This window comes from Odontesthes bonariensis, chromosome 16 (genome assembly GCF_027942865.1).
Source record: "Odontesthes bonariensis isolate fOdoBon6 chromosome 16, fOdoBon6.hap1, whole genome shotgun sequence".
In the NCBI taxonomy this organism is placed as follows: domain Eukaryota; kingdom Metazoa; phylum Chordata; class Actinopteri; order Atheriniformes; family Atherinopsidae; genus Odontesthes; species Odontesthes bonariensis.
This window is the reverse complement of record NC_134521.1, coordinates 15,398,173-15,412,241: the sequence shown is the minus strand read 5'-3', so window position 1 is coordinate 15,412,241 and position 14,069 is coordinate 15,398,173. Positions and strand designations below refer to the sequence as shown.

General features: G+C 39.9%; 1 protein-coding gene across 2 annotated transcripts in view; it reads right to left on the bottom strand.

Moving 5' to 3' along the window:
* The window catches only part of trpv1 (transient receptor potential cation channel, subfamily V, member 1), a 16,333-nt gene extending 2,264 nt beyond the window's left edge, over window positions 1–14,069 (bottom strand). The window contains exons 1-15 of one of the 2 annotated variants that reach the window (XM_075486380.1): window positions 13,898–14,069; window positions 12,034–12,246; window positions 11,711–11,865; window positions 11,464–11,616; window positions 11,140–11,277; window positions 7,519–7,817; window positions 7,110–7,286; window positions 6,867–7,022; window positions 6,692–6,787; window positions 6,520–6,590; window positions 5,339–5,504; window positions 5,192–5,258; window positions 4,187–4,515; window positions 3,991–4,112; window positions 3–124 (exon numbers count right to left, since the gene is read on the bottom strand). In XM_075486380.1, coding sequence (XP_075342495.1) covers window positions 3–124; window positions 3,991–4,112; window positions 4,187–4,515; window positions 5,192–5,258; window positions 5,339–5,504; window positions 6,520–6,590; window positions 6,692–6,787; window positions 6,867–7,022; window positions 7,110–7,286; window positions 7,519–7,817; window positions 11,140–11,277; window positions 11,464–11,616; window positions 11,711–11,865; window positions 12,034–12,224 — 2,242 coding nt within the window. In that variant the 5' untranslated portion in view covers window positions 12,225–12,246; window positions 13,898–14,069. Of the gene's footprint in view, window positions 1–2; window positions 125–3,990; window positions 4,113–4,186; window positions 4,516–5,191; window positions 5,259–5,338; window positions 5,505–6,519; window positions 6,591–6,691; window positions 6,788–6,866; window positions 7,023–7,109; window positions 7,287–7,518; window positions 7,818–11,139; window positions 11,278–11,463; window positions 11,617–11,710; window positions 11,866–12,033; window positions 12,247–13,407; window positions 13,585–13,897 lie in introns of those variants that run through there. The other variant, XM_075486381.1, reaches the window with a different exon arrangement.

The window sequence follows — 14,069 nt, the reverse complement described above, 5'->3', positions numbered from 1 at the left end:
GCCTCTGTTATGTCTCCTCGTAGTGCTTTCCAAGCCAGGATTCTGGACGCGATCCCAACACCCTGGATCCTCATTGATTTTGCCCAGGTTGATGTTCCATTTGTTCCAGTTGACTTCCTCCACTCTGAGACGAGAGGACACATGCTCCAATTACTGTCCACTGTGTGACACATCAATCAGCTGTCAGCACAGGCAAATTAGTGTGGAACACAGTGTACTGTGCTTCAATTGATCCTGCGCACACATCTGCATCGTATGTTAACCCTGCAAGGCTAATCCTTGGTTTCCACTTTCCAATTATTACTTGATGAAGGTTCTTTTTCTTTTTTTCTTTTTTTTGCTGCTGAGGGCATCAGTCGTGGGGGTGACGTCAGTTTTAGTTAGAAATGTCAAACTTTAAAATAGCAGACCAAGTGTCTCACACAAATCCAATAATTTAACACAAAAAAGGGCCCAACGGGTCTTCCTGCATCCTTCTTACCACCAAGAAATAGCATGATATTGATACTTTCCTTTATAAAAACATGCAGATAGCATATCTACCGCTAACTAGTGGACAGATGACAGAAACAAGAATCGTGTAGATGATCTCAAAATATACACTGGTTAATGAATCTAATGATTCATCATAAACGGCAAAAATGAACTTTTCTCCAGTTTTTTTTTTTTAGCAAGACTGAAGGAAATAGTCAAAAAACAAAACTTATTCAAGACTCATGCAGGAAAATTTGCTATCACAGCATCATTTAATTTAAAGCTAAAATATCCAGCCACCTATTATTATTTTTTTATATTCAACCTCCAAACAACCAGACTGTCATGTAGTCTTGTAAAGTGGTCTTCAGGTTTTCTTTGGGCATTGGCTGTTTTTCACTTATTTACAGTCCAGCCCTTTTACCCAACCATAATCAGGGGAATATGAATAACTTAAAAAAGGCACCGAACGTGAGAATTTAACAGCGTGTCAACACAAAACAGACAAAACAGAAAAAAACTGTTTTGAATTTAATCGTTATGCACTTTGTCACAAGCAGCCTGATGCAAAAACACGTGTTCTCAATTCCTTAATTGCATCTATAATAAATGTCAAAGATAACACAGTTTGACGGACGAAAAATAGTTTTTTTTTCAGCAAGAAGGTGATTCCTAAAGAGTTATAAACTGAAAACTTGGCATATCCCATCATGGTGTGCAGTATGTCCTCATAAAAACTGAGGAAACTGGAAGTAGAGCACAAAAGAAGAAGAGGACGGTCTTTAAAAAATAACTATCCAGAGCAGATAAATGGCATCAGAAAATGATGTCATTAAGAAATTATAAGGAACCTGATCTGGACCTTCAGTTGATCCATCTAGTGTTGGCCAAAGCCTCCTGTCTAAGAGGGTCCAGACTATGTTGAAGAATGAAGTTGCTCAGACCAAATATTGACTTTAAAGCTTGTTAGAACTGTACAAACTCAGTTTCTGCCTTATATACTGTGTTTACAGTTGTGCTTGCACACGTTTAAAAATATAACTTCAATCTAGTTATGAGTCAGATAATAAGCATAAACTATTTATGATAACAAAGCAGTCATACTGATCAGTATTATCATGCTCACACGCTTGTGTTTTACAAAAATATGGGTTGTTGTGTTGCGCTATTGTCTGTTAGTATCAGATAACTGAGGTAAAACGCATTAGCAATGCTAACATGAAAACTCACTATGTGAGTTTAGACTGTAATATCAATGATGATATCAACTTTGACCAACAGAAATGACATAATGGTTGCAAATGGTTTGGTCAAAAAGTAAATGTATTGAACATTTAACTCGGACGTTAGATGAAGTTAATAACTTAATGCTAAAATCTGGATGCTAACATGTTATTTCAGTGAAAAAATAATTGTAAAGATGGAAATTTTGAAAACAAGTTAAAGTTCTCCTGACATTCATTCAACCCTAAAAACATGTCTTTGTTTAACAAAATTTATATTTATGTTTTATTTTCTATGAAAACAATTACTAAGGCCTTAAAATGGACCAGATATAACTTCACACATGCCTCATTCAGTGTGCAGTTATAAGAGCCGCATCATGCTCCACTTTAGCCTGCAGCTAATTACTCAGCTCAAACACAGAAACACTGCTTAATGTTACACAATATTAGAATAATATTGCTGAACTTCATACTGAGTAGAAAAAAGAAAAGCAAACTGAAACAAGGTCACCAGTGAGTGCATGTATCTGAATGGTAATATTCACCATTCAGCCAAAGCTAATGCTAAATTTATATCTCTGAAACATATTATAAAACTACAAAGGTTGACTATAGTGTTTTGCTGTCAAATAAAAGTGATGGTAAGTGACTGATTGGTGTAATATCAGAGTTTCTCTGTAAAACTTTAGCTGTGAAACTTTAGCAAATAGATAGAAATGTTCTCCGAATATAAGAGAAACTTTCTTCACTATCGTGTTCAGGAAAAGTTCCCTCCTTCAAACTGACAGGGCTGATGAGTTGTCATTGGTACAAATTGGTACAATTTTCCAGAACATTCCAGGATTGTTGTTTTTTGTTGCAGGAATCTTCCCCGTTTTGGTTGTCGAGCAGTTTTCTAACTTCAGTAAAGTGTTTTGTTCCCCCTAACTTTCTCCTACTGACTCTAATGGGGAAACCTTTGAGAAGTCTTTGCAGATTGTTCCCATTAGGTTGTCTTAGATTGTAATTACCTTTAGATTGACTGCTTTAGATTGTAATTACCCTTGGGAGAACCAAATGACAACATTACATTCTCTGTTGCTATCATAATGAATGAGCAGGCAAACTTGGAAATGGAATAAAACATTTATTCACAACACAACATACAGTAATTTCATATGTATGTCTGTATGTATGGAGATTTATATGTATATGTAAAGTGTGTGAAAAAGATGAATATGTCAAAGAAATAAATCAAACCTTTATATATGATCTAACAAATAAACTCAAAAATCAAGCAATATTAATAAAGTTGTGTGATGACTCACATTTTATTGAGCTAACTGAAAAATAACGTACCTGGAATGTTCCGGAAACCAAAATTAATCAGCTACAAGGGCTCAACTTGTGCCAAAATGTGGCACGGGCACCTGTATTTTCAACAGATTTCATATTCATTTACAAACTACCGCTTGAGACTACAGCCTTAAAAAACAGAGAGTTATATCTTGTGTCATAATAATCCAACATTTAAACCTGTCAACCTCTATGTAAAGGTTCTAGGAGCATTCTCCTATTGTTGTATTCAGAAATGCCAAAATACAACCACTTAGGAACATTGTGTGGAGTGCACACAGTATCTATAGTAGTTTTTTTGTTCCCTTAACATTTACATTCAGGTTATGGATAAACCTCTGAAGACATTCTCCAAGCACCGCTTTGTTGTTCTTATCAAGCGCTAGCAAGGGTAAATTCAACATTTTGTCCTTGATGGGTGAAGGCTTATTTCATCTTCTATCATATAAAAATGGCATGGTTGTTAACAAGGTTAGGAATCTGAATATCACTGGAGTAGTACTTTTACTGCCTTTGTGTGTTTCTTAAGAAGAGAGATATCTTAAAATACAAAGGAGATTGTTTTGCATCTTGGATTATTTTTTATACTAATCATAACTAGAATTGCATGTTTGTTTTCTGTGTAGTGTTGATAAAGCTGTGGCTGTCTCCCCCTGACCGGAGGCTCATGACTTTTCTCTGTGGGGATCAAAAAAGCTTTTATCTACTATCTTATCATATCTGTTTAATTATCTTTTACGAGTCACTCAAAATCACAAAGGTCAAACTCGTGCCTCGACTCAAGGAAATATCAGAGGATTACAAAGTAGAATTCATCAACCATGACTGTCTGCACCACATTTGTTGAGGTATGTCAGTCTGAATGAACGGTGTGTGTCATGTAATGCAGGATCTTTGCATGCAATCATTAATGAACCCTCTCAAAACACTGCAGTCACAGGCTGCTTTGACAAACCTGAAACACCAGCGGCGGTCGTCTCCAAGAGCAGTGCCAAGTTTTCTCTCCACGCCACTGCGAAGCCTCGTCCTCAGACAACAAGGCAGCCTTTTCTCCATGTCCAAGATAGTGACAGCCCTCTGAGAACAATCACAGCACCTAATTAAACCACTGCTCTCTTGCGGGAGTAGTCACATGATCACCGAGCACTCACCTGCAGCTTCCATATACTGGTGCTCTCCGTGGTGATCTTTTCCACGGTGCGATTCATGAGGGCTATGAGCATGTTGAGCAGCAGGATGTAGGTGAGAATGATGTAGGTGATGAGGAGCGTGTAAAATATCTCCTTGTACTGGTAACCTTGGGTGAACTCCATGTCACCCATACCTATGGTGAACTTGAACAGCTGCAGCGTGGTGTAGGAGATGTTTCTGTATGTGGGTTTGATGCACTCCTCATCAGGTTCAGTGGGACCAAATAAACGGCCTTTTTTATCGATAGTGGTGTTTTTCACGGGAGGCTCTATAAGCAGGGTGACCACCGCTGTGACAGAAGACAGGAAGCAGTTTACATCCATGAATTGAAGTTATTTTTCAATGTACAGCTGATCCAACATGATAAGAACTAGCAGCACAGATCATATTTCTCCAGTTTTATCTTCTCTTCATCAGCCTCCTGTTGGCCCTCTCTTGTGAAACCAGCTACCAGTTTGGGTTCAGGAAGCAGAAACTTTTCTTTTTAATAAAGCTTCTAGTTAGGGGTGTCTCAGGTGTATGGCGTTATATTTGTGCCTTTTTCCTGTGCAAGCAGTGGGACATCCTGAGCGCAGACAAATGTATTTTGTGAGCATATCAGCTGTATTGTGAGCAGAAAATATGACGCCATAGCCCTTGTGTTTTTTGTGTTTGTGCTTCGTTTCTGTCCTCTCAAACCCCGACTGGTCGAAGCAGATGCCGACCATCCTAAGTCTGGTTCTGCTGGAAATTGATTGGATTGAATTTGATTTGTTTTTCCCTGTTGAAAGTAGCTTGAGATGACACATATTGTGAACCGGTGCTACAGATATAAACTAAATTGAACTGAATTGACTTCATAGTACAGTGCCCATAGTTTTTTTGCCAATAAGTCAATAACTTTATTTTGGAAATGCTCGTTTCCAAATTTTAGCATTAAACATTTTGAACAAATCTTTCCATTTTCACAGGATGAAATAAAATACCTGCTGAAAATCCAAAGAGGAAGACAATGTAAACAAAAAGAAAGCGCAGGATGTCGCTGAGAATCATCTGCAACAAAGAAGGAAGTCACATGAGTGAGGATTGGAGTGTGCACTATGATGTTCACTGAGGTGCAGTGGGAGAACTACCTTCTGTATCATGACGCTGTAGATGCCCATGTGTCTGTAACCCCTGGAGAAGTAGAGCAGGTTTACCCAGCTGAGAGCTAGACACAGCACCAGGAAGCCGAGGTACTCCGGTCGGGCACTCAAATACAACCCGGTGGAGACCAGAAAGAGTATGCTCTGCAGAAAACTAGAACAGCAGAGAAGCTACAGTGATGCTGTGCAGCTTTACGTTGCCAAGGGATACGAATGCAAGTTGATCTGAACTGTGAGACACAAAACTGGATGTTTCCCAGGAGCTAAAAGAACTACCTAAACTTCTACATAGAGACAGTGTTTATGTAATTGAATGGATATTATAAAAAACTTGTTGACTCATCGACATAAAAAGTTATGAACCTGCATTCCTGGGGTTAGGGTTGTTTAGGGTTAGGGCTCCTTGTTTAATAAAAGTTAATTTAGCCTCCTGTCAGTTAATCCTGTGTTTGGATCCCTTTTCCACTCTTACAATTGGTAGAAAAGGTCATGGTGAACCCATTGTGGGACACAGCAGTCAGGAGGCAAACAGATGGGGGTGAAGACCGTATTATAAAACAAACCAAAAATGCTGCTGAGCTGAAAACACCCTGAACTTACCTAGAAAAACAAAAACAAAAGGGAAGATAAGCAGACAAATGAGAGACCAGAAAACAGGGATAATAGTTGATTTGAGTTATGGCAAAGGACTGCGAGGAGAGAGTAAAACCCAAGTTTAAATACAGAGGGGACTGATGAAACTGATGTGAGGGTTAGGGGTCAGGATTAACCCCAGATGAGTGACATGATGCAGAGATATCCAACTGAGAGCACAGAACCAAAGAACTAAGAAAATGATTAAACCAGAAACAAGACTTGAAATCAAAACCCAAAAACCATGGATCATGACACAATTGGCATTCATCTCGTTAACTTTAAAACCTGAGGTGCCTACTATTCTCTGTGTTCTAATACTGTATTTTGGATCATGTATTAGGGTGTTGAAACTGTAGCTGTAAATTAGTTAAACGGATAACCAGCGTTTTTCAGCAGATTTAAGAAAAACTACAAGAATGTCTAAGTTTTTTTTCTTCCATGTTTTATGGCAAAACCATGCCATAAAAAGGGTAAAGGGACATTACAACAACACTAATATCAACCTTGACTGGAAAATAAACTTTACAACTTACAAGAGAGTCTCATAGTATCCATCAATCAGCAGGGTCTGCAGCTTTGGGCGTTTCCTCTTCATGTCTATGATCTAAGGAGTTAGACATGGTTTAGATGTTCAATCAGTCTTAATATTGGATAAAAACTTCCACAAAGTTCTGATGTGAGCCACAGAATATGGTGCTTACGTACCCCAGTGATAAAGAAATAGCAGTTTGCCAGAAAGGTCAGCAGCTGGCCTGTAGCATACAGGTAACCCATTGTGTCGTGCTCAAGGGGAAACGGTGGCTGTGGAGCACAGAGGAGACATCAGGACAGGCCTCAGGTGACCAAACAGATCAGTCACAGTTTGCATAAGCCGGTTTACCTCTCCATCTTTCTTATTGTAGGCTACTGCCGTAAAGATGATCAGGTACAGAAAGTAGAACAGTAAGTTGAACAAAAACATTCGACCCGCAAACTTCTTCCACTTCTCCTCCAGCACGTGGCTCAGCGGCTCTGTCTGGAGCATCTCGTGGCGATTCTAAGAAGAAACAGGAGGAGATGTGTGTTTGAGTGCAGGATAACAGCTTCAGCTGGTCTGACTGGGTTTAAAAATGCCGGAGCTCACGGGAATGTCACTTTTGTAGATCAGTATCTCCAAAACAGAGTTGTTCTCATACGAGTCCAGCGAGTCGAGGTCATACAAGGAGCTGTGGACGGGTCCATAAACCCACTCAGTGAATTTTCGAGACAAATGTTTGGTGTGACTCTCGTCAAATTCCCGCTGCAGGATGTGTGAAAAAAGCTGCAGAAAAAGGAAAGAAAAACTGTTAGAAATAGTGTCTGGGAAGGTTTAGTCTTACTTACTCAGACTGAAATGTCTGTACAGACAGTGACCAAGAGGCTCAGGGCCCTTTAAAGCACAACTCTTAGGGCTGTCCATGCTCCCTTGTTTCTCTGGGTATCTGTAATATCTCAATTTAGCTGTGTGTGTTCTGATCCTTCAATACGCTTTGAACTAACTTTTAGTATTTTACCCCAATCTTGCCGGTTTCAGCAGCCATTTTGAGTGGCGTTAGTCCCTTATTGTTCTCGATAGCTTCCAGCTTCAACTTGGGATGCAGTCGGGAGGTGGTCTTAAGGATACGGTCGTACATGCTGGTTATGAACTCCGTGTTGTACTTTGAGTTGTCAGCCACCCTCACCAGTGCGTGCAGCACCGTGTTACCATGAGAGTCCTTCATCTCAGCATCTGCTTGCTGGGTCCCATTCTCCATTAGACAGTCCACCATTTTGGGCTGGTTTGTGCAGGCCGCCAGAGACAAGGGCAGCTCACCTGGAGACAAACCGTACTGCATCAGTAAAAGTCTGCATGAGCTTTCACAGAGTCTTGTTTAACAGACAAATTCAGATTGTGTTTTAAGTGTCTGCGTCCTGGTGGTGATTCACTTTTGATAAGCCAGTCCTCGTTCAGCTGCGGATGTTAGATTTGGTCAGCTTTTAGGTGTGGATTTGAATCCTTTTGGGCTGATAATTGGCACATTTAGCTGCATTAAGATACTGTACTTGGGTCGTGTTATTTCCTTTGGCCAACGAGCAACCAGAGATCCCGTCTCATCTTTTGGTTTGGAGCTTCTCTATGCAACATGATGCATGCACATAATTGTGTGAGAATTAACTTTAAAGCCAATCCGGACCAAGAATGCAACTTAAAGGGTGCTTTTTAAAGTGAGGAAGGGGTTCAATCTTATATTTCACACACTTACATAGTAAAAACTTTCCCATGTGTAAACAGCTGTTGTGATCCATGGTAAAGAGATGTAGGTGGATCCAAATGCAGACTGGCTGGAGGCAAATTTTATGTTGTCACGGGGAGAAGACGACGGCAAATTAATGAATGACTGAAGGGATCGAAGAGCTAGAAATACTGAGAGGGTTGAAGAGCTGAAGGACAGCAGGTGAGTAATTAACAAGAGACAGGTATGAACTGAGATCAGAGAACCAGGCCAAAACAACTTAGGACATAAAGGGGTGAAGAATGGACAGAAACTAAACCCAAGACTGAAAACAACTACAAACTAAACAGAACACAAACTCTAAAATAATCTAATCAAGAGGACTGAAATCTAAAACAGAATACACAAATAATGAGGCTCAGACAAAACACCAGAAGTCATACAGAAGTGAATCAAAACACAGAGCAGAGACTAAACCAAGGCTCTAAAAATAACTAAATTGGAGCACAAAAGCAAAGCCAAAACAATGGGCCTCATGCAAGAACATTTTCGTATTTTTATTCTAAATTTCTCTCACTTTTTTCGTACGAAGGTCTCGTACGAACACGCCACGTCAGATTCAACAAACGCTCTTAACTTCGGAAAAAGTGTGTAAACGACCTGCGTAAGTGATGAATGCCACCCGTGCATATTTAAGTGCACGTGCACGAGGATAGTAGATTCGCATTCTCCACGCCCAAAATTATACCATATAAGGCTGTGCTTCCTCGCTCCTGTGCCAGGAAGTGTTGAGTGTTGAGTCATGAGAAGGGCATCAAGGCACTTAAAGAACAACTTTAGGGGCTCTGAGACTGAAGTTCTGCTTCCAGAGATCCAAAAAGGAAAATCTGTCATTTTTAGCAGTGTCAGCAGTGGAATTACGGGACCTGCTGAAGCCAAGAAATGGGAAGCAAGTAGGAGTGCTGTTAATACCATGTCACCTGTAGTTCGTAATGTCACCGAAATAAAAAAATTAAAAAAAGTTTAATGTGAAAATAGCTTTTAAAAAAAAAACGTCTCGCCATGGGCAGGAACTCGATGACTGCAACTAAAGCCGTGCAATCAGTTGTTGCAGGTCTGGATCACTCGTAAATTCTGTTCATACCTGAAAGAAAACGTAAAATACGAAAAGTTTGGTGAATGCGCAAATTCTCTTAAATCACTCGTACGGACGATTTAAGAACAAATCTGTGCGTACGAACGGTTCTTGCATGAGGCCCAATGTTCTTAATCAAACTCAGATGACTGGAGTAAACAAAAATTGAAAAATTAAGAAAACAAAAGGCAAAAATAAACCAGAATACCAAAAACCCATAAGCCAAAATACCCTGAACATGACGAAAACCTACAAACGCTAAAAACAGCATTGTCTTTGGAGACTCCTGTCCTTCTGTCTAAGTCAAGAAAACACTGGAAAAAGGAGAAATACACAACAGACCACAGATGATTCCTAAATATATTCTTTTGTATTCTTAGAAGGGGCAAAACTTTAACTATAGGTAAATTTGTGGCTAATAAAGAATGGATTGTATCAGATATTCCAGCCACAGATAAAAACAAGAACTTTCTCTTTTACTTATAGAGAGTTAGGTTCAGGGCTGCACGGTGGTGCGCTTCACAGCAAGAGGGTTCCTGGTTCGAATCCCAGCTGGAGCCTTTCTTTGTGGAGTTTGCTCTGTCCGGGTACTCCGGCTTCCTCCCACTGCCGATTAAGCGGGTATAGAAAATGGATGGATGGATGTTTCCTTGGGTCATAACAGCTTAAGAGTCATAAGCTGTTTCAATTGTTATTTGACTCCTTTTTTTCTTGTGTTTAGCACAGAGTATCTGCAGCATTATTTTGGTTTGGAGTGGCTGGTTCAGTGGGAGTTCATCTGTTTGTTTCATCGTGATATAATTCAAGGTTTGCTGTGGCACAAGAGTTTAAAAGTTTCTGTTGGACTAAGAAGTTTATCTTGTTTGTTTGCTATTCCACACCCCTGCAGATAGATTAATTGACTATTGACCTCCTGCATAAAATATGTAATAAACCAGCCTTTTGTGGCATTTTACAATATAGTGACTGTTTGGTTTGTCATCTATATCAGTATCAAAATGTAGCTGGGTGTCAAATGAAGCATTTCTATTCATATGTTTGTAACATTTCTTCGAGAATTGGAGAAGAACTTATATCATTACTCGGTCTCTGTCAGTGTTGCACATTAATGAGAACGAGTTTGATTGAGTTCAGTCAACCATTTGTGTCTTTTTCCATACTCTCTTTACCCAATTCAGTGTTCCAAGGGGAGGGAGAGCAGGCTTTCCCAGCTGAGCAGGAATACAAAGAACAAAAAACTTTAAAGGTTGTGACAACAAACTAAAGGGAAGTCCAATTATGAATCCAAGATTAAATACAAAAAGCAAGGAAAAACAGAAAATAGAGCAAGACTGGAAGAAACGGCTAGGAATGACAAAGGCTGAGTACATACAAAGAAAACAGAGGAGTATATACACAGAGAAGGCAGTCAACTGATGTGCCACAAGTGAAAGTATTCAAGGGCAAACAAACAGGATATAATTGGGTGGGGGTGGGGGGGTTCAAAACAGAACAGGAAATATAGATAAAACTGACAGAAGGACAAAAGGAAATAGTATTAAAAAAATATCTAACAGCTGTTTTTAAAAAAAAGGAACGTGTCAATGAAGTTGGAAAACTTCAAGGTAGCTGGTGTGTTACATCGTGATTTATAATATGGCACCTCCTCACATCACAGTCACAAAATAAGTGTGATCATTTCAGACAAAAAGAATGTCTCTTATTTCAACAGATTCACACTGGGTGATGCATCCTGTCATTAGATGTTTGTTGTGTGAGGCTCCAGAGAGCAGACAGCAGGAACTCACCGAAGTAGAAGTTAGGGCCATCATGTGGCTGAAAAAACTTCCCACAGGCTTTGGCGTGGACATCTGCGCCTTTGCTGACCAGCAGCTGCACATAAGCAATACTCCTCCTCTCAATGGCGATATGCAGAGCTGTCTGACCTATAAGGAGATGTGTCACACTTTTTATATTCACCTAAAAATCTATTTCTGTAGCCAAAAGGAAACATAATTAGATATTTTATTTTATTTCATCTCAGATATTTGGTTTCTTTGGTGAGTTGGAAACTTGTGGACATAGAAGGAGGACTTTGAAAGTCAAGCTCCCAAGTTCAGATGAAAGCTCACCTCTGTAGTAGCTGCTGGTGTTCGCTGCATTCACAAACTCCTTAATGTCGCCCGTCCTCTCTGAGATGTTGATTAATAATTCGACAGTGTCGTTTTTGCCATCTTTGAGGTGCAGCAGAGCTTTCATGAGGGCAGTTTTACCATAGGACTGATCTACAGATACGAGAACATATTTGCGGAGTTAACACACAGGTCAGCAGCCTCCGGTTTGGGGCACCGGCTGCGTTATGGGTCCTTTCACACTTACAGAAAGAGTCAGAGAGTTTCTTCATGTTACTGTGCAGGTACTGGTGCAGGCCGTCCAGTTTTCTGACATCCCTGCTTGCCACTGCTTCAAACAATCGATCAATGGTAAACATTGTGCGGTCTCTCCTCATTTGCTGCTCCTCACCTCGAATCCCTCTACACACAAAATGTGTAGCAGACAACAGCGTTATAACAGATTACTGTGGGTCAAGCAGCATCACAGTCCACTTTAATCACCACTGTGAGGCATGATACACAGCAGCCATGCTTTAATGAAGCTAAATACAGGCAGAAATCACTTTATCACTGCATGGAAGGGCTCACTTGTCAAAGTTGAGATTAAATCTGAGCTGAGTTTTGGGCTTCTCCATTTCCTCTTGGTAATCAGTGTCCATGGGGGCTTTGGGGTCCTCCTTACCCAAACCACCCTTCTTTGCCGCTTTTTGCTGTGATTTCTCCTCCTCCGTCCTGTCGTCAGCCTCCAGAGTAAAGCCAAACATCTCTGACTTATTCATCTTCACCTCCTATTCCACCAATCTGGATGAAAATAAGCCGTGAGAGTTAATCACCCAGATATTATCCAGGACTGTTACAACTGCTATAGGGAGAAAATATGTAGTGTATTATCAGAGCCATTTACATCTTCTGAAGTGTGTAACACCACACAATCTGTAGTCCTGCACACATTTCTGCAACACAATATGATTGGGATCCTCTTCAGTGTTTTAAACTAGTCAAATAAAAATGAAAAGCTGAGAAACAAGGATCACATTTGGGTTGAAGTGATCACAGCTGTGTAAACGGGTCACGCTCAAAACAATGGAGGACTAATGGAGGAGTACTTTTCTGAAGCATATTGACCACAGGAGCTCATCTCACTGGCCTTTAAGGGCACAGACATATTTTCAGACATGTGATGCTATCTTCCCCTGGTGACTAACAAAGCACTTTATTTAGAAGGAAATTTCCATGTCAGCAGTACACACACAGCACTTGATCTGGTAGCCACTCACTCCTTCGCAGAGAGTCAAATCCTTTCCAGTTTTATGTTGAAACTAATTCATTAAGGACAAGATGTAAAACATTCCTCCTAAGTTTAAGCAAGCTCTGAATTACTCTGAATAGAATGCTAAGAGCAATGGGAACATATAGAAATATTTGTCTGTTTCTGCTTCTGCTTTTTATTTTAAAAATGGGGAATTAGTGACTCAGTGGAAATCTTAAAATCCCATAAACATCATAAGAGGAATGTTCGCTAACATAGCAACAAAAACAATCAACAACAACAATGAAAAGAAACTAAGGACAACGGAAGTAAGCATCAGTTATATTTTTTACCAGCCTGCTTTGTGAGATGATCTAAATTCACAGTTCTCATAAATATGAATCTTTTTACGGTTAAATTGTGTGCGCAGGAACACGTTCTGCACCGTGTCAGCATGTCCCGATGTATTATTGAAGGATCTATTGATTCACGATGTACAGTAATGTGACATGACACCGTCCACAGACTTCTGGTTAATGAAGACCACATTCTCATCAAAGCTCAATGTTAACAGTAGATAATAAAAAACGCACAGTAACATGAGAATATTACACTGCAACACTGGCTGTTGCCCCAGATGTCTGACATATTCTGCACTGCCTGAGACAATTAAATCAATTAAAACTGAAAAACAAATCCATATTTCAACTCACCAGAAGATAATCCTTCTTTGCCAGATTATGCTCTTGATTGGAAACCTAATCTCCAATCAAAATAAAAACCAAACAAACAATGTGGGGTCCTGCAGAGATCTGGGCGTGTGATCCTATTGTGCTGCTTCCTAAGATGTTCACTTAACATGATGGTAAGGAGAAAGAAGGAAGCTCAGGGAGCGTTAAGTGACCCACCCATGACAAGATCAGATCGCATTACTGCAGGCCTGAGTGCTTGAAAGGATGCTTTATTGAGCATTTCTGCTCATAACAAGACTGCAAACATATTACAGGAATGCCATTCTTTTAGGGCAAGTATATCAACTGGCATGAAAGTGGTTCGAAAGCAGCAAGCTGATAAAATTACTACTGATAAAAGCTTTACATCTAGTAAGTAGGACAAAAATGTGAGAATATCTGAGAAATCCACTGAAGCATCTAACTGGTATTAATGCCGATCAAGTAAAAAAAGAAAAAGAGAGAGACTTACCCTTCAGAAAGTTCCTCAAACTGCTTTCCTGTCACATCTGTAGAAAATCTGTTGTTACGTACTTAGTCCATGAGATAGCTGCAGAGCTTCCTGTGTGTCTCATGCACCTCGGCGGACTTTCATTTCATTTTAATGTGTGCGTGTGTTTTCAGTGCTGCTTTGGTCCTGTGAC